Source organism: Hippocampus zosterae, chromosome 15 (genome assembly GCF_025434085.1).
Source record: "Hippocampus zosterae strain Florida chromosome 15, ASM2543408v3, whole genome shotgun sequence".
NCBI lineage: Eukaryota > Metazoa > Chordata > Actinopteri > Syngnathiformes > Syngnathidae > Hippocampus > Hippocampus zosterae.
In genome coordinates this window covers 9,791,581-9,812,109 of record NC_067465.1, presented here as the reverse complement: position 1 = coordinate 9,812,109, position 20,529 = coordinate 9,791,581, and the positions used below count along the sequence as shown (strand labels likewise).

General features: G+C 42.7%; 4 protein-coding genes and 1 long non-coding RNA gene across 6 annotated transcripts; 3 read left to right on the top strand and 2 right to left on the bottom strand.

Annotated features, from left to right (window-relative positions):
• Positions 1-378: 378 nt before the first annotated feature.
• Positions 379-3,950, top strand: LOC127616022 (gastrula zinc finger protein XlCGF8.2DB-like). The gene is given in 4 exon segments (XM_052087434.1): positions 379-1,371; positions 2,486-3,000; positions 3,003-3,267; positions 3,269-3,950. Coding segments are annotated over 3 exon segments (1,140 nt in total). The 5' UTR covers positions 379-1,371; positions 2,486-2,600; the 3' UTR covers positions 3,744-3,950.
• Positions 3,951-4,768: 818 nt separating this feature from the next.
• On the bottom strand, positions 4,769-10,356 carry LOC127616010 (zinc finger protein OZF-like). 2 transcript variants are annotated; one of them, XM_052087414.1, is made up of 2 exons: positions 9,933-10,356; positions 4,769-7,418 (listed from the first exon to the last, which is right to left on the bottom strand). In XM_052087414.1, exons 1-2 carry the CDS (start codon positions 10,147-10,149, stop codon positions 6,031-6,033), a joined length of 1,605 nt encoding a protein of 534 aa, XP_051943374.1. In that variant the 5' UTR covers positions 10,150-10,356; the 3' UTR covers positions 4,769-6,030. The 2 variants fall into 2 exon arrangements, with proteins under 2 accessions (XP_051943374.1, XP_051943375.1); XM_052087415.1 differs by lacking the exon at positions 9,933-10,356 and adding an exon at positions 8,539-8,913 and having other exon boundaries at positions 4,773-7,418.
• A 2,027-nt stretch (positions 10,357-12,383) lies between these two features.
• On the top strand, positions 12,384-17,537 carry LOC127616026 (cyclin-Y-like). The gene is made up of 10 exons (XM_052087442.1): positions 12,384-12,680; positions 13,491-13,565; positions 14,262-14,296; positions 14,374-14,471; positions 14,561-14,596; positions 14,658-14,715; positions 14,789-14,911; positions 16,204-16,370; positions 16,648-16,810; positions 17,421-17,537. Exons 1-10 carry the CDS (start codon positions 12,530-12,532, stop codon positions 17,535-17,537), a joined length of 1,023 nt encoding a protein of 340 aa, XP_051943402.1. The 5' UTR covers positions 12,384-12,529.
• LOC127616059 (uncharacterized) lies at positions 14,795-17,989 on the bottom strand. Its single transcript, XR_007967030.1, has 3 exons — positions 17,006-17,989; positions 16,210-16,845; positions 14,795-14,908 (listed from the first exon to the last, which is right to left on the bottom strand). It is a non-coding gene; the product is annotated as an uncharacterized LOC127616059 (long non-coding RNA).
• A 477-nt stretch (positions 17,990-18,466) lies between these two features.
• On the top strand, positions 18,467-19,345 carry LOC127617017 (gap junction gamma-2 protein-like). Its single transcript, XM_052088880.1, has 2 exons — positions 18,467-18,524; positions 18,609-19,345. The coding sequence occupies exons 1-2, from the start codon at positions 18,467-18,469 to the stop codon at positions 19,343-19,345; spliced, it is 795 nt and encodes a 264-aa protein (XP_051944840.1).
• The last annotated feature ends 1,184 nt before the right edge of the window (positions 19,346-20,529 follow it).

Sequence of the window (20,529 nt, the reverse complement as noted above, 5' to 3'; positions counted from 1 at the left end):
GTTTTGGGGTTTAGGTTTCAGCAGTGAAAACTACATTTGCTTTTACGCAAAATCGTAGAGCCTTATCCTGCCTGTTTTAGATCCCTACTCCAACACACATGATTCAAATGATCAGGATCGACTTTTCAAGTAACCGACCTCCCGCGATCAACCCGCTACCGCACGTGCACGCATAGAGACACACGCATGCCATGATAAGCAACAGCCATAAGGGCCCAGAACATGACCGAAAGATAAATATAAAGTCAATATAAGAACTTGTGAATTTGTAAAAAGGAATCGGTGCCTACCTTAGTCGAGACATGACGCGGCGGCATGGGACGCACTTTGGCAGCGTCTTCGATGCAATCACGTCATTATCGTCGCTCACGCGTATCCTTTTAGTTTTTTCTCCTGGAACTTCAGATTCCCATTCTTTGCCTGTGCCATCGGCGAATTGCAGATGAAACAAACTTTGAATGAGGATATTTTAAAACAACAAAGTTATAGGGCAACAGCTGTGAACGCAAGCTGTAATTGCAGACTGCTAACTACTTCCGGTGATGCAGGACACGGCCGCCGTAGGTTAAAGGTGACCTCATTTGTTATATTATTTTGTTTTTTAAGTACTTTTTTTGTGAAAGTGAAACTGAGAGTATACTTAGGGTACAGTGTGCACTAACACAATAATATAGAACATTAATAACACGCACACAGACACACATATTTTATTTTAATCAATTTCTCCCGAGACACCCGCGATAGACTTGGCACCAGTTCGCGGGCTACCGGTTGATCGCGATCGACTGGTTGGGCACCCCCAATGATTAGGGGGTGAACAGTCGTGTTTTTACTGTAATTAAGACGAATCACCGCATGCTTGGCGATATCTGTCAGTGACTTGGACGAAACGAATCTGGAAACCTAAGCAGCCAATCACATCGCAGCAGGGCGTGTCCTGTCCTGCCCCACTTCCGCCACACAGCTACTTTCGTACACGGGTTTTCTTGACGTTATTCACCGCTATCCGCTTAATATTGCCTTGCGATTTAGTACTGAACGGACTGCAGCCTCCATACAAGACGTCCGTCACAACTGAAGAACTACAATGTCGCTTATTGAGTTTTTGTGTGCCGATAAACGCGTCGTGGTGCGCGTTGTTCTCGGCCATGTTAGCTTAGCTTAGTTTGGCTTACTAGCCGATCACAAAGAAAAGCACGTTGTCAACCTGAGCTCGACTGCGAATTTATTGGGATTATCGCGTGAAAATGTCTGCAAGACCAACACTTAAGTACGAGGAGGAACTTTGTGGAATAAAAGAAGAGAATGTGCAACATCTTCAACGGCTGGATGATCTTTACAAGCGGTCTGGAATTGTGCTACACACAGCAGGTTTGCATACGCTCACTTGTTTAATAATGAACGACTTTCAAGTGTTTCAAAAATGCACACTTGTATTTCGATGGAGTCTGGTAATGATGGCCAGAAGTTGTTATGGGGAAATGCGTTCACGACCTGTGGCAACATTCTTATTGAGTTAAGTCATTATTTTTAACGACCTTTTACATGCTGGTCTGCTTAACATTTGAGAAAAAGCGTGCCTTACGAAGACCATCAAACCGGAGTAACCGGAGAAATCATTGTGCGGAGGTGTAGGGTGAACTTCCGCGATGAGGCAGACTTGAACCAGTCGCCCACTGCGCCACCCTATCTATATCATAACCAAATAATCAAAGAAAACAATTCTGAAAAGTTACTTTCGGTCTCTCTCTCTCTTTCTCTCTCTCTCTCTCTCTGAGAGATAAGAGGGGGAGAGAAAGAGAGACTTAACAATTTCTCAGATTTTTTTATTTGATTCCTTGGTTATAAAGATGTAACATGTCAGTCAAGGTACATCATTTCAAAATGATTGAACTATAAATAGGAGATTAATGAACAGAAAGTGAATATATTTAAGGCAGCTACGTAGCATGTTTCATTCACCTTACATAATAAAAAGTGCAACATTTAAAAGCAAAAACACACACACCGAAGAATCAAAGACTAATGTGAACGATATAAACAGGTTTCAAAAGCCGTTCCACCGTTACCGTATGCGCGTGAGTGCCCACACTCGCACAGCGCCGCGCAAGAGCTAGTTTGATTTTTTTTTTACCATCATGGTTCCCAGGAGGCTGCTCGATGATGTAGTAACTTGCACTGGCATTATCGAGCCGTGGCTTCTCTGGGCTGGCCACGAATAAGTTGATTCATCGCCTTCTCCGGTGCTCCTCCCACTTTCGACAAAGAAGGATAGATCTTAGATCAAATCGCTGCATGTGTAGGGTGACTTGCCAGATTTTTTTGCTTTGGTCCTGTCCAAATCAGGTTAGGATGTCTCACTCGGTGTGCGGTGGGCCCAAGTCCTACTGTACAAACAATAAAACGCAAATTAGTTTTGGCAAGAGATGCGACTTTACCAAACCAAATCCAATCCAAATCTGCTTGTTTTTTTTATGTCCCTCAGACGTGAGTGAAAACTACCTTCATCTGAGCAACAGGAGACAGAATCCTCTCACATTAAAAACGAGGATGAGGAAGAGCACCATTGCATTAAAAAGGAGGAGTCAGAGGCCCCAATCATGAGACAGGAGGAGGAGGAAAATGATATCACCAACTTGCCATTGACGTTTGCCCCCCTGAAGAGTGAAGATGAAGACAAGGGTGAGAGTGAGGAGGACAAAGGTACAGAGTGTCCAAGCGGCAGCTCAAGTCAACACATAACAGAAGGTGAAGCAGACCACTGTGGAGTATCACAAGTACTAAGTGTTGACTTTACATTACACTCTTCTGAAACAGATAATGATGATGATGAAGATGAATATGAGCACTATAAAGGTGATAAGGCATGCGACAACGACAAAAAATGCTCCAAATGTTTCCAGTGTGGCAAAACATTTTCTTCAAAGTGGTCTTTAAAAGTGCTCGCAAGAGAACACACTGAAGCCAAACCTTTTACCTGCTTAGTTTGTGGTAAAGGTTTTTTCAAAAGTCAAGATTAGTAACACACACAAGAACGCACACTGGAGAAAAACCTTTTTCCTGCACGGTTTGCGGTAATAGCTTCTCTCAAAAAGGAAATTTAAGCGAACGCTCAAGAACCCACACTGGAGAGAAACCGTTCGCATGCTCACTTTGTGACAAACGGTTCTCCCAAAAGGTATCTTTAGGAACCCACACGAGCACACACACCGGAGAGAAACATTTTGCCTGCCCGTTTTGTGGTAAAAACTTCTCTCAAAAGTCAAGATGTGACACACACAAGAACACACACTGGGGAGAAAGGTTTTGCCTGCTCCGTTTGTGGTAAAAGCTTCTCTCAAAAGAATAATTTAACAGGCCACACAAGAACACACACTGGAGAGAAACCTTTTGCTTGCTCACTTTGCGTCAAAAGCTTCTCTAACAAGTCCAATTTAATTAAACACAAAAGAACACACACCAGAGAAAAACCTTTTGCTTGCTCAGATTGTGACAAAAGCTTCTCTAACAAGTCCAATTTAATTAAACACAAAAGAACACACACCAGAGAAAAACCTTTTGCTTGCTCAGATTGTGGCAAAAGCTTCTCACAAAAGAATCATTTAATAGCACACCCAAGAACACACACTGGAGAGAAACCTTTTGCTTGCTCACTTTGCGTCAAAAGCTTCTCTGACAAGTCCAATTTAATGAAACACAAAAGAACACACGCTGGTGAGATAACATTCCCTTGCAATGTGTGAGCTAAAATATTCTCCAATAGACCAGATGTTGAGCGACACGAGTGTGCTGATGAGAAGAGCGGTGATCGTTGAAGCTTGAAGAAGAAGCTGACTCTTGGTGGTAAGACGTAAAAGTATGAATATGAATTGGATTAAAATATGAAGAAGATGCTAAGATGCTGTTGTGTCAAAAGCTTCTATGATCACCCCAGTTTGAACAAAAGCAGCAATTGAACTGAAACTGAGTTAAGCTGTAAAAGTGAAAATGTGATTAAAAAAATATATTTATCTTCTGCATTGTCCTTTCTCACACCAACTGCCATTTCCGTTTTGCAAACCTCCTCTAAAAGCTAATTAAAACTGGAGGAAAAAAATAAGTCAAAATAAAATTTAAAAAGAACTACGATGAAAACCCCCAAACTATGCAAATCCTGGCATTCACACATTAGCACACAGCCTTTTCGCAGAATTTGAAGGGCAACCTTCGGAGGTTGTGCAAGTCACAGTTTCTGGGAAGCTTTTGAAGCCTTTACGGTGACACTTTTTTGCCTTGAGCAAGAAGTGTGTTTCAGTGGGCCAAGACTATTTGATCTGTCACTCAGGATTGCCTTTCCCATGAATGCCTCAATTCGAAATCAGCAACTTAATGTTATTCTATTTATTTCTACAATTTCTAGGACCATAAGCATTTGGCTGTTTTGGCATGGGAGACGCTGACCCATTTAACACAGAGACAGCATTAAAAAAATCTAAAGGAAAAAAAAAATTCTCCTACCTGCGGATGGAAATTCCACAGCATTCTGCGATCATGACGATTCCGACCAGTGACACTCACAAGATGGCGGAAGCCCGTATGTATCTTTCGGCCAGTCGGCGCGGCTTCTTTAAATATGATGGAGTTTACTTCGCGACTTGGCGGCGGAAGGAGCCAGGAGCTTGGACGTCAGCAGGCTGGAGATCCACCCGGTGACTCGGCCCAACTCGGTGTCGACGCCACATACTGTAAGGATTCGCCATCAGAAAGAGTGAACAGCTTTCACATTTACAATCGTGGCTAGATGAACAGAAAGGACAGATAGATCGTCATTTGGTTGTTAGTTGGTAATTTATTCATCCTGTGAGGGAAATGAAAACGTGTATTGTATTCGCCGTATATGACAAAATCAAAATTAATTATTTTTAGGCACCTTAACGCAAAGCACAATATATCGGAGATAACAGACAGTCACAAGTAGCATAACTACACCCACTCTGGACTAGACTAGACCTAGAAATATTTGTGGAAAAGAAGACTCGTCATAAAATACCCAACACGTGTTTATAAGTATCGAAGTAAATGTTACTGTCAGTTCTGTCCAATACCCATTTGAATAACTTCACACAACAACTACAACATTTTACTGGGGTATAAACTGCATAGCCCACTATTGCAAAATATTCCTGTAGTGGCTGAGGAATCTCAAGAACGAATCGGTGCTTCTCAACACAGCCACCATTCAATTTTATTTCTATATTCGTGACAAATCACAAGACCATTTCTCTCAGGGTCCTTTACACATGGAGCAGGTCCAAGGCCACACTTAGCAAAAGAGTAACGCTAACCCATTGAACACACTCTGACGAATTCTGATGTGAACATGCATTTTACTACCTTTGCCAACAGTCGCCATTTTCGCCCCTCAATGGCGATAAGGGCTAATCAGTGTGGATTAGTTCAATCAGGTTTTACAAATTATCAGCTATTGGTAAGAAATTTCTTCTTTTTTTATGTGAAAGAATGCTGCTCTTGAGACTTTTTGAGAGAGAGCACTAAAGGCTAAATTCTGGTCAATGCATTCGTTTGCTCAGGTTTCCTAGATAGGTAGAGTTGTGTGTCATCATCATAGCAGTGGAAATTGATGAGTTTTTGAATAGTACTGCACAAGGGAAGCATATACAGTAGACTAAAGAGTACTTGTCAAAGTACGGACCCCTGCGGGACACCGTATCTGAATTTTACAAGCAAATCTTTGTTCTCAACATTTACAAACTGTAGGTGATCTCACAGGTATGTTTTCAAGCAATTTAGGGTAGGAAGATGGGAGTTAGTGCTCGTCTTGAATTTTGGAACAGTAACATCTGATTAACACCTCATGGAGATGATTTTATCTGTGACAGAGTAATTGACTGGCTAGAAGCTAAAGGGTTATTACAAAATGGTCAGTTTCTGCTGCAGCTTCATTGGGGCAGTGTTGTCTCTCTGACCATCACAATCCCGGCACTTAATATAACTTGGAAAATAAAAACCCCACCAGACCTTAATTGTTCCTCACCAATGCGTTCTGGTATGTTTGTTTAAACCTGACTTTGTAGAGAAGCTGTTGCCACAAACTGAGCACGGGAATGGTTTCTCTCCACTGTGTGTTCTTGCGTGCGCTGTCAGACGTGATTTTACGGTGAAGCTTTTGCCACATACTAAGCATGGGAAAAGTTTCTCTCCGGTGTGTGTTCTTGTGTGCAGAATTAAACTGGCCTTTTGAGAGTAGCATTGGCCACAAACGGAGCAGGCGAAAAGTTTCTCTCCACTGTGTGTTCTTGAGTGCATTGTTAAACTGGACTTTTGAGAATAGCTTTTACCACATAGCGAGCAGGCAAAAGGTTTTTCTCCTGTGTGTTTTCGCGTGTGTATCGTTAAACTTGACTTGTCAGAGAAACCTTTGCCGCATTCTGAGCAGGTAAAACGTTTCTGTCCAGCGTGTCTTCTTGTATGCATTGTTAAACTAGACCTTTGAGTAAATCTTTGCCCACAAACTAAGCAGCCAAAAGGTTTGTCCCCAGTGTGTGTTCTTGTGTGTTTTATCAAAGTACTTTTGTCAATGAATCTTTTACCACAAAGTGAGCACAAGAATGGTTTCTCTCCAGTGTGTGTTCTTGTGTGACTTGTTAAATGTGCCTTCACAGGGAATCTTTTGCCACACACGGAGCAGGCAAAAAGTTTCTCTCCGGTATGCGTTCTTGTGTGCGTTGTTAAACTTGATCTTTGAGAGAATCTTTGCCCACAAACAGCGCAGGAAAAAGCTTTCTCTTCAGTGTGTGTTCTTGTGTGTTTCACCAAAGTACTCTTTTCTAAAAATCTTTTACCGCACAAAGTGCAACCGAATGGTTTCTCCCCAGTATGAGTTCTCGTGTGTACTTTTAAATGCCACTTTGATGAAAATGTTTTCCCACACAAAGAACATTTGCAGTATTTGTTCTCAGTGTCACATGCCATATCACCTTTTGAGGGTTCATCATCATCATCATCATCACCATGCTCTTCTTCCTCATCATCCACATCAGGAAAGTGTGACATGTTACTTTTTGATAGCGGAGCTCGTTCACCTAATTGTGACGGTCCACAACGGTCTGCATCACCTTCTGTTGTCACGCGTTGACTTGAACTGCTGCTTGAAGGCTCTGCCCCCTCGTCGCCCCCACTCTCACCCTCGTCGTCATCTTCGTTCTTTGAGAGAACAAGGGTCAATGGTGACTTCCTGATAGCATCCAGGTCAGGGTGCTTTTCCTCTTCCTCTTTGATGTGGGGGTAATATTCTTCCTCTTGCTCCTCCGTTTTAACATGAATGGGCCCATCTTCCTCTTTGATGTATGAGTCCTCCTCCTCTTCTTTAATGTGAAGGGACTCTGGTTCTTGTTGCTCAGGATGAAGATCACTGACGTCTGCGGGAAGGAAAAAGAAAAGATGTCAAATCTCATGCTGTGACTGATGTCTGTACAAGCGTAACCTCAGGTTGTGAACTTAATCAGTTCTGTGGTCCTATTCCTCACCTGAAACAATCTGAAACAGAGGTAACGCTTACAATTGAAATGAATGAAAATGGAATAATTCTGTTACAACCCCACAACTAAGTTGAAGGGTTTTTTTTCCCATCAGTGCATGTTTGAGAATAAATGTAGGACAGTACAAAATGAATGAATATACGCCAATTTGAAGAAATAAAGTCATCTAAACATGGTAACTGTCAACTTCTCACTAACTTTCACTAAGGAAGGGAAAAGGAAGAAGAATTGTCATTTTCCATAATAACAAAGGGAAATTCGGATTCGTTTTTATTTTCTTTTGTATGTTTCAGGGAAAGTTGCTAAAAAAATTATTAAAGCGGGACATCAAGTTGTCATTTAAAATACACATTTCTCAGCTAGCCATATTGCTGCACATTTAGTTACATCATATTTATGGTTCTCTCTCTCTCTCTCTCAAACCATCACCTTCAAGCACTTTCAGATTCTGTGTCAGTCTAATAAAGTCTTTAAATAGAGTGAGGCACTTTGTGGGTTGTGGTGTTGCCGGTTTGTGTTGTGAATTTCTTGATACAAATTTGGCATAGCAGCTCTGCATTCATCTGGCTTGAATTCTAAATCTCCACACAGCATCGCAAGGTAAAAACATTGATTTATGCCTCCCATTCTTCATTCTGCTACCCAGTGGGAACTGACTGGCATTAAAAAAAAAACTCACGGTAAAAAATATTGCAAACAGTGTGAATAATGAAATCATGATATTGTCTCAATTTAGTCACAAATGGACTCTTTGTGAAATCTGGGTTACTCTGTGTGAAATCCGGGCTTGCCTCTGGGATGGATTTTCAAAAATAATGATGTGATAACGAGAGTAGTAATTCATCACAATGCTGTAAGTATATACTACATGTAACTGACTTTTTAAGAGTCAAGGCGTATCGAAACAAAAACAGTGATTTTAATCGATTACGAGTCTATTAAAATATAACCAAAGGAATATTTTTACCAATTCTGTAGTGAGTGTTAGAAATGTACAAACCTGCCATGTGTATCATAACACGACGCTGTTTACAAATGGCGTTCAAAAGTCTTGTTGCAAGATTTCCATCGTCAGTTCGGCTGTCGGCTCCGCAGTTTTACACAATAACTCCAACAATATTTGGCGACATTGGCGCCCCTTTGTTAGCGGCTAGCGAGCTAAGCTAAACTAACCTAAGCTAACGATGCCGAGAAGCTTCAATGCGCACCGAGACGAGTGTATCAGGGCACAACGATTTAATAAGTCATGTTTTAGTCCAGTTAAATTGTGTTGAATATGGGTTCACTCCCTTCAGTACTAATTCGGAAATAATATTTTGGTGGTGTGCATATGGCTTGGCTATGTGCACGGGCTAGATTATGAATGCCAATTCAAGACATGCCCCGCTGCAATTTGATTGGCTGTAGAATCGTTGTTGGATACGTTTCAACGTTTCCTTCCGCAATGCAGCAGCCAATTATATCGCAGCAGCGTTGCACCGCCAAGAAACACGTGACATTCATAACAACGCTCGTGAACATTTTTTCATTGCGGAACCAGAACCACACGCGCTACGCTAGATGATTCTTCCCGATTTTAAAGTGAACGGACCGAAGCCTTGACAATTAAATCCCGTCTGATACTACTGTACTTTAAAAGACTAAAATATATGTTTTCAGTCTTTGCGTCCGGTTAAATTCGCCTCCCTATGTGCTGATTCTTCTCGTCCTACCTTAGCTTACACATTCATTAACATTCATATTTTTTTTAGAATCATTTACACTTTTACAGCTTACCACAAAGATTAATTTCCTTCAGTGATTTATTTATTTTTGGGAAGCACCAAAGATCTCTGCTATTCTCACCACAAAATGTTTTTCTCCAGTTTGTGTTCTCATGTGGTTTAGTAACACTGAGTTCTGAGTGAATCTTTGACCATAAATTGAGCAAGAAAAAGGTTTCTCTCCACTGTGCGTGAATGTGTGGAGTCTTAAATTTTGCCGAAGCAAGAAGCTTTTGCTACAGCAGGAAAAAGGTTTTTCTCCGGTGTGTGTTCTTGTGTGTTTGTTAATTTTGCATATGTGAGGAAATTTTGCCACAGTCTGTGCAGGTAAAAGGTTTTTCTCCACTATGCGTTCTTGTGTGTATGCTTAAATTTTGCTTCATGGAGAAGTTTTTGCCACAAACTGAGCAGGCAAAAGGTTTTTCCCCAGCGTGGGTTCTTATGTGCGTTTTTAAAGACCACTTTGAACTAAATATTTTCCAACACCGAGTACATTCCCATTGTTTGTTGTCAGTGTGACATGTTCGATCAAATTTGGCGTATTCATCATCAACATCATCACCAGAGTCAGGAGACTGCGACCTTAAGTCATCACTTGGTGCTTGCGATGGTCCACTGTGGTTGCCGTCACCTTCTGTTAAGTGGGAACTTGAGATGTTACTTGGAGGCTCTGCCTCTCTGTCCTCCTCACTCTCACCCTTGTCTAATTTATCTTCATCTCCAATATTTTTGTTGTTCTTTTCATATTTTCGCACAGTGTCAGGTAGGCCGGTTGAGCAACAAGTGATTTTATTGAGGATTGTGCAAAAGGGCTGCCGTTTCACAAGCACACGTTTCTCCTTTCCCATGATGTACAATTATGCTTTTTCGTTGTGTTTTAAACGCTTACAAATGTTGGTACAGGAAAAGACAATTGACATCTGATCTCATTTACATTGATGCGTTTACAGTTTAGCACAGAGTCTGTGCCTTCAGGTTTTATAATACCCTTTCATGCACCCTGTAACCCGATAACAAGATAAGCTGCCCACTGTAGTAACGCAGTGCCAGAAGAGGTTAAAGCTTCAAAGATTGCTGCTACTCTGACCAGCACATTTGTGTCTCTTCACACACAGTTTATAAGAGAATCTTTTACTGCACAAACTGCAACTGAACGGTTTTTCTCCAGTGTGTGTTCTTGTGTGTGTTGTTAAACTCGACTTTTCAGAGAAGCTCTGGCCACAAATTGAACAGGTGAAAGGTTTCTCTCCAGTGTGTGTTTTTGTGTGTCTGGCTAAATTAGATTTTTGGGAGAAGCTTTTGCCACAAACTGAGCAAGCAAATGGTTTTTCCCCAGCATGCGTTCTTGTGTGTTTTGTCAAATCTCCATTCTGAAGGAAGCTTTTGCCACAATCTAAGCAGGAAAATGGTTTCTCTCCAGTGTGCTTTCTTGTGTGGACTGTCAAATTGTTTATTTGAGAGAATCTTTGGCCACAAATTGAGCAGGAAAATGGTTTTTCGCCACTGTGTGTCCTTGTGTGTTTTATTAAATTTGATTTTTGAGAAAATCTTTTGCCACAGTCTGAGCAGACAAATGGTTTGTCTCCAGCATGAGTTCTTGCGTGGCTTTTTAAATTGGACTTTTCATAGAAGCATTTGCCACAAACTGTGCACGCGAAAGGTTTCTCTCCACTGTGTGTTCTTGCATGGCTTACTAAACTTGACTTTTGGGCAAAACTTTGGCCACAAATAGAGCAGGCAAAAGATTTTGCTCCAGTGTGTTTTAATGTGTGCATTCTTAAATTTTGCTTCAGTGAGAAGCTTTTGCCACAGTCTGAGCAAGAAAAAGGTTTCTCTCCAGTGTGCGTTCTTACGTGGCTTCTTAAAAGTCTCTTTTCAAAGAAACGTTTGTCACAAACTGTGCAGGAAAAAGGTTTCTCTCCAGTGTGTATTCTTGTGTGGCTTCTTAAATATCTCTTTTGAGAGAAGCATTTGCCACAAACCGCACAGGAAAAAGGCTTTTTCCCAAAGTGTGTTCTTGTGTGAACTTTCAAATTCCCCTTAGAACTAAATGTTTTCCCACATAGGGAACATTTCCAGCATTTGTTGTCAGTGTGCTGCGCAATATCGTCATCACCATCATCAGTGTCAGGAGAGTGACATTATGTTGTCACTATCAGATAGTGGCACTAGTTCATCTAGTTGTCCACTGTGGTCTGCATCACCTTCTCTTGATATGTGTCCACTTGAGCTGCTGCTTGGAGGCTCTGCCCTTCCATCCTCCTCACTTGTACCCTTGTTGTCATCTTCACTTTTCAAAGGCACGCAGGTCAATGATGAGTTGCTGAAATCCTCCTGGTCGTCATCCTCCTTGATGTGAGTGAACTCTGCCCCCTGCTGCTCAGGATGAAGATACTTTTCATTGACCTCTGCAAGACCCAAGAAGACAAACATTTCCAGCATAATGTTAGAAAGCAGTTAATTATCAAACAGGTGAGAATAAGAAATGTACAAACCTGTGTGCAGCACAATTCGCGGCTGCTTGCAAACATCACCTAGCAATTGAAGATGTTGCTCGCTTTCTACTTTTATTCCGCAAACGTCCTCGTACTTTGGTGTCAGTGTTGCACACATTTTCACACAAGAATCCCCGATAATTCGCACATGAGCTCTGCTTTGACGATGTTTCCTGTGCTTCTCTTTGTTAGCGGCTAGCGAGCTAAGCTAAGCTAAGCATCAATGAGCACTGAGGCCATGATATCCGGACACAAATGATGTCGCAATGTCTCAAAGTCGTTTTGGGCGGCCTGTGTGGAGGCCGCAGTACGTTCATGATTAAAAAAAAAGATGAATCTGAGCGCTTATGATGGAAAGAAAAACAGTGTACGGAAGTAGATGGGCGGCGGAAGTCATACAGGCCCCGCCCGCTGCAATATGATTGGCTGCTGAAAATTTTGCGGAAGTTTCCAAGCTTGTATGGAGCACCGTCTTCAAGTCATCGACAGATGTCGCAATTTTGGCTGCTAATTGAACAGCGCGATAGTGCATTTAATTAAAAAACACGATTTCACCCCAATGTTGTCATACTCCACCGAGTATTACTGAGACCTCGGAAAACATATTGTCTTGTCTTGTCTCATTTCACAATGAAGGCTAGCCTAGCGGCGGCTCAACATTCATCCCAGGTGGGGCTTAAACGGTGCACGTGCAAGTGGGCTGTGAGGCTGGGGCGTCCCGGAGGAGTCCAGGATGGGCAGCACGACCTCATGCTGCGTCCCCGCCACCCCGAAAGTCCACTCCAGACTGGGAGAGGACCGCGCCGAACCGAAACTGAACCTGGCGCAGGAGGAGAGAATTCAAAACAACCTGCAACACATCAGTGACATCGAGAACATGGACGGTAACGTGAACTCAGCACTCCTCAATGAGCAAGAAGGCGAAAGAAACAAAGTTGACTGAATATCTCTATTCCGTCAATACATGGGGAATGTGTAGTGGATATTGTATACCTTGATCGACAATATCCACTATACATTCTTCATGTATTACCTACACTGGTATACAACACACATTTTGGAAGCTCTTTCGAGACAATTTAAAATGTGACTACAAAAAAATTGTCAGTAAAAACCTACTCCAACATCTGACATTGTACACTGGGTTTTATCGGAAGAACCTCTATCGGACCTCCACGAGGGGCAGATCCAGGAACAGCCACTTGGGTTACTCGGGTCCGACAAGGCCGCCTTGTGATTGCTCTCATTTTGACAAAGTTTCATGTGTGAGTGTTTTCTTGTGAGGACCAGCTACTTCTTGCCAACATTTTGACTCTGTGAAGACAAAAAAAAAAAGGCAACAAGCAGAAGGGCCCAAGCTAGAATACAATCGTTGCTTTCGGAGGAGGCAGGCAGGCAGGGTGTTGTGTTGTCCATAGATTATTCACCAGCGTCTCCTCTTTCGTCCTCTTTCAAGCTACCTGGAAAAAAGGTGTGCAGTCATTCAAGCAAATCCATCCTTACACATTAGAACTGCATTCATTCAAGATTTCAAACCTCATGATCGAGGGTGTTAATCCTTCTTCAAAAAACGTCCCAGTGAATAAAACTGGGAGAAAAACCGTAACAGATGTCAGGTTCCCTCCAGATCGAGATTAGATCAAGATTCGCTCTTGGTTGATGATCGAGTTTCTAATGCAATCGTGTGTCTCCAGAATTGGACTTGATGTTGAGTCCGGCAGATCATCCACAGAGCTGCACGATGTTCCTCACCAAATCCATGAACGATGGTGAAGTCATTTGCTTTCAAAAATTTCATGTATAAATGACTAATTATACACTGCAATGTAACTTTTCATTACACATCGTAACATGTAATGTAACATACCAGAGAGATACTGTATTATACCTTAATGTACAGCAGTGTAATGTAATATATTACGTGTCCGGTTATATAATGTGCTGTAACATTTCGGCATGCAACACAACACAATGTAACGTTTCACTCCGCAACGTAACATATTGTCCCTCATCGTAACATACTGCAATGTAACCAAACGTAATGTACTGCGACAAACCATGTGCGACATTACTTCCAACCCTAGCATGGGAAGCTAATTTTGAAAGCTATCACTGAAGAAACCTCCAAAGCTAACGTTAGCATTAATCTTGAAACTAAAGTTGGAGCTAAAGTTTGACAGGTAATGTTGGCATTCCTCAGCTTTAACATCGGATGTAAGATGGGAAGCTAACTTCAGGAGCTAACAGAAGACGTCAACTTCAAAAGCTATCATTGAAAGCTAGGTTTGTCTGAGCACGTTCAAGCTAGCATTGTAAGCTAATGTTGGACAACACTGGAGGTTATATATATATATATATATATATATATATAGTGCGTAGTACTCAATCCCCCACAGTCCTCAAGCTCAAATGGCGCAGTGCTATCAACTGTTTTTTTTTTTTTTTTGCGTGTGTGTGTTTTGCAGTGCGAGAAAGACAAAAGATCCACTTCATCCGCTACGTGAGTTAGCGCTCTCATCTGTCAATCACTTTTTTTCGGCCCGCTAATGACAGTCCCTGTCCGCGTGTGCATGTTAGCGCCGCCCGACCAGCAAGTGGAAATACAGCTCCTGCTCCACAATCTTTCTTGATGAGAACACAGTAAGCAGGCCTCACCTCAAATACACCATCAAATGGTAAACTCATCACAAAGCTGAACATTTTCAAGTCGGAATGGAGCAGAATAATATGCTCAAGTAATATTCTTTTTTTTTTTAATTCACAGTGTAGCACTGGCAATTTACTACCACATAAAAAACAGGTGAGCGGTTGAAGATATGTCTTGGATGTCACTGATTGATTGATTGACCGTCTCCCTGCAGGGATGACAACGAAACGCCGCTTCTGGACATTTTTGATGAGAGGCTTCACCCACTCTCGGTGGGAAGTCCACCTCGTTTTCTTTTTTTTGTTTTGTTTTCTTGCCTTCAGCTGCAATTCTTTTGGGCCACAGAGATCACACCAGGTACCTGCCGATTGTAACCATCGGGACCCAGAACCGAGGCAGGTTTACCGCTTTATCCGCACGCTGTTCTGCGCCGCACAGCTCAGGTCCGAGTGCGCCATTGTCATGCTGGTGAGGAACCAAAGCGACTGTTGCACCTTTAAACTGTTCACATTTGTTTTACCATAACCAAAGTACAACGAGTGTTCCACAACCATTTTTAAAATATCACATCTTAGCAAAGGTCATTGTTTTCTAAATGCACTAAGAATGTCTCGAAACGCATCAACAAACAACAATGTTCCCTTTTCGTAAGACAACGTATCATTTCGTAACACACCGCACCACAATGTTACGCACCGCTAGTAACATATCGTAACGCACAGCAAATCTTTCGTAAAGCAATGTACCATAGAGCAAACTGCCACATTGCAACGGCATGTCATGCCATGTAACGTAACGCAATGCAACATTCGTCATGCAGTGTAGCGCAATTTAACGTCACACGTTGTCCCGCTAATTAAGGTTCTGTATAATACAGTGCACTCCGCTTAATAGAACACCATTGGGCCGAAGCGCTTCTGTTCTACTAAGCGGAGTTTCTATTAACCGGAGACACTTTATTAGGTACACCTTCAGACACGTCGACGACCAAGTTATGCACGCAGAAAAACCCCTGACGAGTTAGAAGAGATATTTCGACTGTGGACGTCCATATCTTTAATCAAACAACAAAACAACAACTTTAATCAACTTCAGTCAAACATCTCAAATCACGAGAAAAATTTCGTTACTTTTGTCTGGAAACAGGAGTCCGTAATTTTGCGGTTGACTTCCCTCTCAATGCGCTGGATAAGAGGGAAGTCCTGGAAACCGCGGGCGTACCTTCTGAGAATCCGGCAATGCATCGTATCGTCTGAGTATGTCCTTCTTATCCGCAGGTGATAGCCCTCGTCTCTTGAATGAAGTTGAAGCCATTGTGACGTGCGTGTGGAGTGACGCGTGCTACCTGTTACTGTATACGGCTAGAACTACCGCGTTTTCTCGCGATAGTGGTACAGTATCGCGATAGCTACACTTCGAAAACCACTGGTTTACAATGATCATTGCTTACGGCCTGTTCTATTAAGCGGAGATCTGTTCTACTAAGCGGAGTATCTTTATAGGAAATTGCATTAGGCAAATCCGTTCCAGAGCCTTTTGCTCTATTAAGCGGATTACTCTATTAACCGGTGTTCTATTAAGCGGAGTGCACTGTATACCGCAACTAACGCATCAAAATGCAACCAAATGTACACAAAAATCACATCAAAACGTCCTGTACCAGGTATACACATGTCCTGTCCCACCTGACAATGTGTCCCAACTTTTACACAACTTAAGTACAAATTCTGGCAAATGAGGTTGAGCGTTTCGCATGACAGGTGTACCTGGAGAGGCTTCTGACGTACGCAGAGGTCTCCATGAGTCCTGCGACGTGGAGACGAATGGTGCTGGGTGCCGCCCTGCTGGCATCCAAAGTGTGGGACGACCACGCCGTGTGGAACGTGGACTACTGTCACATCCTCAAAGACATGACTGTGGTCGACATGTATGTCTTCAGAAGCTGCGTCGCGAATGGTTCAGAATGAACTCCCCTGTTGCTGGCTTGTACCTTGTATACTGACTATACGATGTCTCAAAATGCATCACCGTATCAAAGTAGTCATCATTGATGGTCAGTAGAAAGAAATGCGTTTCTTCTGGTTTTCCACCAACAAATGACAGCAAGTAATAATATTTCATTATGACACAATCTTTTTTGGCAGACTTTGTTGTGAATTATAATGCTCACCGTATAAAAATTCCTCTGATGCGATGTCCTACAGGAACCGTCTGGAACGACACTTCCTGGAACTTGTGCAGTTCAACATCAACGTGCCTTCAAGTGTTTACGTCAAGTATTACTTTGACCTGCGCTCGCTCTCCGAGGCCAATGACCTCAGCATCCCGCTGGAGGCCCTCAGCCACCACAAAGCCCAAAAGCTGGAGGTACGTCCTTTGCGCCAACTGTTGCCTGCTATCATCTAAGTAGAAAATGTGACAACAAATAAGACATTAATAACACAGTAATAATACATTAATAACACAACAACACCAATGACTTACTAATAACATGCCTTGGAGTTGCTTGGAGTTATTGTCAAAAGCTAAAATGCCGTCTTCACAATCTATAGATTTCCTTACATGCAGTCTCGCTCCAAAGGGAATGCAGGTCATCCCGCCATCCTTGGTTTACATTCTGTCGAGGTCGAGCCCGGTTTCTCTCACATACTCCCGGATGAGCTTTGGGAGTCCTGCATCCTGCAAACTCGGTCATGGCGGCCTTGTTGTTCCGTGTGTTGTGTGATGACCACATGGATGATCATCCAACAGTCGGACTACAATGAGTGGATGAAAATGATCTGATATGTTCCTTTAGGAACTGTGTGCACCGTTAAACTGTATTCTTGAATACAGATTTACAGACGAGCTGGATCCCGGCATTCCTATTTTCCAACGCCTGATCAAACTAAGTTCCTGTTTTTTTTTTCCTTTTATGAAGTCAAGGAAGTTAATTTTGAAGAACAGGGAAAACAAGAAGAACCTTTTATGTCTTCAGGCTATTTCCAGACTGAGCGACGTCACCTTCAAGGACGCACGGCGAGCTTCCAGGAAGCGCTCGGCCAGCATGGACCACCTGGACGGAGATGTGTGGGTTCCTGCCATCCTCTCATAATTCCATCTCATTGATGGACAGGTGGTCGAGATGCCTTGGACATGCAACTCGTAGACTCTGCCTAGATTTCTTTTTTAAAAAAATTGATTCCTTTTTGTATTTAAGTTTTTCTACAGAATGTACAACTGAGAAAAGCTCAACTTTCTACTGGCTTATTTTTCACTGTGAGTTGAATAAGAACATAAGAGACGTCACTTCTAGTGTTTAGTTTCTATGACCTCCTCCAAGGAATTAGGGTTTCACCCATGTAACTTTGCTACCAAATTTGCATATCTAAAGTCTTCACCTTTCATTTCCTCCGTCAGTCTCCACACATTTTTCGCTTCCCATCTGCGTGAATACTTTTGTTCAGTAACTTTTCTTTCGTTTCAAGCTCATTTTTGGAGATGCTCAAATACCCCGAAAATGTCCATCATTTTCTTTGAAAACAAGATAGAAATATTTATCATCAAAATTTTTTTTGCTTTATTATTTCGTTTTCATTATTCATCACTTTTCTTTTGATGGCGGCGCGGGCACCCGCAGCGGCTCCTCTTGTTGCATGTTGTCTCGAGAGGGAAGAAATTTCATCTGTGCCGTATGCACATTTGAGAATAAAGTTGTACTTGATGTCCTTGATAGCCCCGATACCTTTGTCCGAGCTCCATATCTTCATCACGTTTCAATTCTTGTCGCCATCCAATTTTGTGCACATGAATATACTATGCGCCTGTATAAAAAGTACATTTATGGACCTCCCCCCTTCCGAGGAGCTTTGACAGCTTGTCATCCCAACAATGCTTTGAAGACGGCAGCAGAGGTAAGAATAGTCACACACAGGAGCTCGTGTCGGCCTCGGTACACAAACGCGAGCAGGTTAGCAGTTGGCGGTGGCGTGAGGCCGTTCAAGGAAGTTTCTCGCATGTGTTTTTGTGGGTCCTTGAGAAGCCATGGGGACGCTCTGCGATGTAATCTTCATTGGCATCGGCCACAACATGTCCTTCTTCGGCGAGTTTCATGAAGTCTCAAGCCAGGCATTTTCCATGCCGTGGCGTACCGAATGAAGTGTCCACATTTTGCGCTCATCTTTAGGGAAGGCGTGGTGGCTGCTGCTGGTGTTGGGTCGCGGCCTGGTGCTGTGGCCGGCTGCCCTCAGCCTGTTCGGAGACGAGCACGACCACTTTGTGTGCAACACCCTCCAGCCCGGCTGCTCCAACATTTGCTTGGATGTCTTTGCCCCAGTCTCCCTTTTCCGCCTGTGGCTTTTCCAGCTCATCTTCCTCGGCTTCCCCCAAATTCTCTTCTTGATTTACGTTGCCCACAAAAGCAATGCTGCGCCCGAGTGGCGTACGCGGAGCTTCCGCCGTTTTTCTGTCTGCGCAATCGTCCTGCGCATCCTTGTGGAAGTAATGTTCGCCGCGGGCCAGTTCTTACTGTTCGGCACGTCGTTCCCGAAGAGTGTGATGTGCTACGAGGCCCCCTGCAGCTCGGGGGTGGAATGCTACGTCTCCCGGCCCACGGAGAAAACGCTCATGCTACGCCTGATGTTGGCGCTGGCCTTCCTGTCGATTCTTCTCAGCCTGCTGGACTTGGCCGGTTCAGCGAATTCAGTCACGAGAAGGAAAAGGAGGATGAAGGCAAAGAGGATAAGCAAAGAGGAGCAAAGCAACATTCACACGGCGACAGTACAAGCAGACAGGCTCCTGATAGCGAGGACTATTCCCAGTAGGAGCTCCAGGAGCGGACATGGACGCCTCTACGATAAAAAAGTGGTGCGGACCGCACCTGGTGTCAATCGATCTCTTCAAGACAAGCGGCAGTGGGTCTAAAAAACACTTGGGGGCATTTGGGGATTCTGGTTTTTGCTTCAGATTGTTCCTTTTCAAGCAAGATGATTCAGAAGTCACACCTATTTGCCACCTGCCAATCATCTCAGCATACCTGCGACGTTGACAAAAGCAACATTAACTGTTGGAGGCAATTTACGTGCTTGGCTGTCGTCTTCCTGAGTGGAACTTTACAATCTTAGTAGTATTATTATTCATATTAACCCTTTCATGTACCCTGTAACCTGATGACATGATAAGCTGTCCACTGTAGTACCGAAAGGGTTAGAGCAGGGTTGTCAAATATGCCGCCCGCGGGGCGGAACCGGCCCCCGAGGAGGTTCGATCAGGCCCGCAGGATAAATTAAAAGTGAACATTTTTTTATAAAAGACATGGAGAGACGTTTTAATCAAATGCGATTGATTGATTGATTGATGACACTATTATGTCCTTAGTTTGTAAAGTGTAAAGTAGGCAGGGATTAAATTTAGATTTTACATGCACGTGTAAATGGTTGAAAAATTCCTTTCTTTATAAATCTAGTTTAATCTTAAAATGCGTCACTACATTTTTCAATACCAATTGTTAAAAATTGTGTGCCTTTGTACAATCAGTGGGATCAGTCGCAATGGATATATGTGAATGATCAAAGAAATTGCACATTTGTCTAAGGGAAATCTAAGGTGTTGTTTTGTAAATGTTTTGTAAAAGATATATGTTCATTCAATTTCAACATTTTCCTAATGTTCTTGTGCTTCACTATACCAAAACAAAGGAAAGATGTGATATTTTGGCTATTTATAGCAGAGTATGGTATAATTTTAATGGTTCGGCCCACTTGATTAAAGGGTTAAAGTAACGCTGTACCTTCACTGAAAGCGAGCGCCAGTGGGAGTTTTCATTCCTTTGTAATATGTGGATGCAGCATTTCATCATCGAGCTGATGAATTACACTAATCAATTCGTGTAGCAGTGTGGCAAATACGCTAATACTGCTAACACTCTATCTTTACGCTTTTGACACCATAATAGTTGTCATAATCAGAAGCTTTTTCCAAAATATTCCAATCACTAAAGAATGGTCTGGTTGTTTTGTTACACACTTTGTGGGTGGGCAAATTTGATATGCTGAACAAGTATTATTTTAGAAGCCTCCCGCAGTATATTTAACTCGGTTATGCAAACT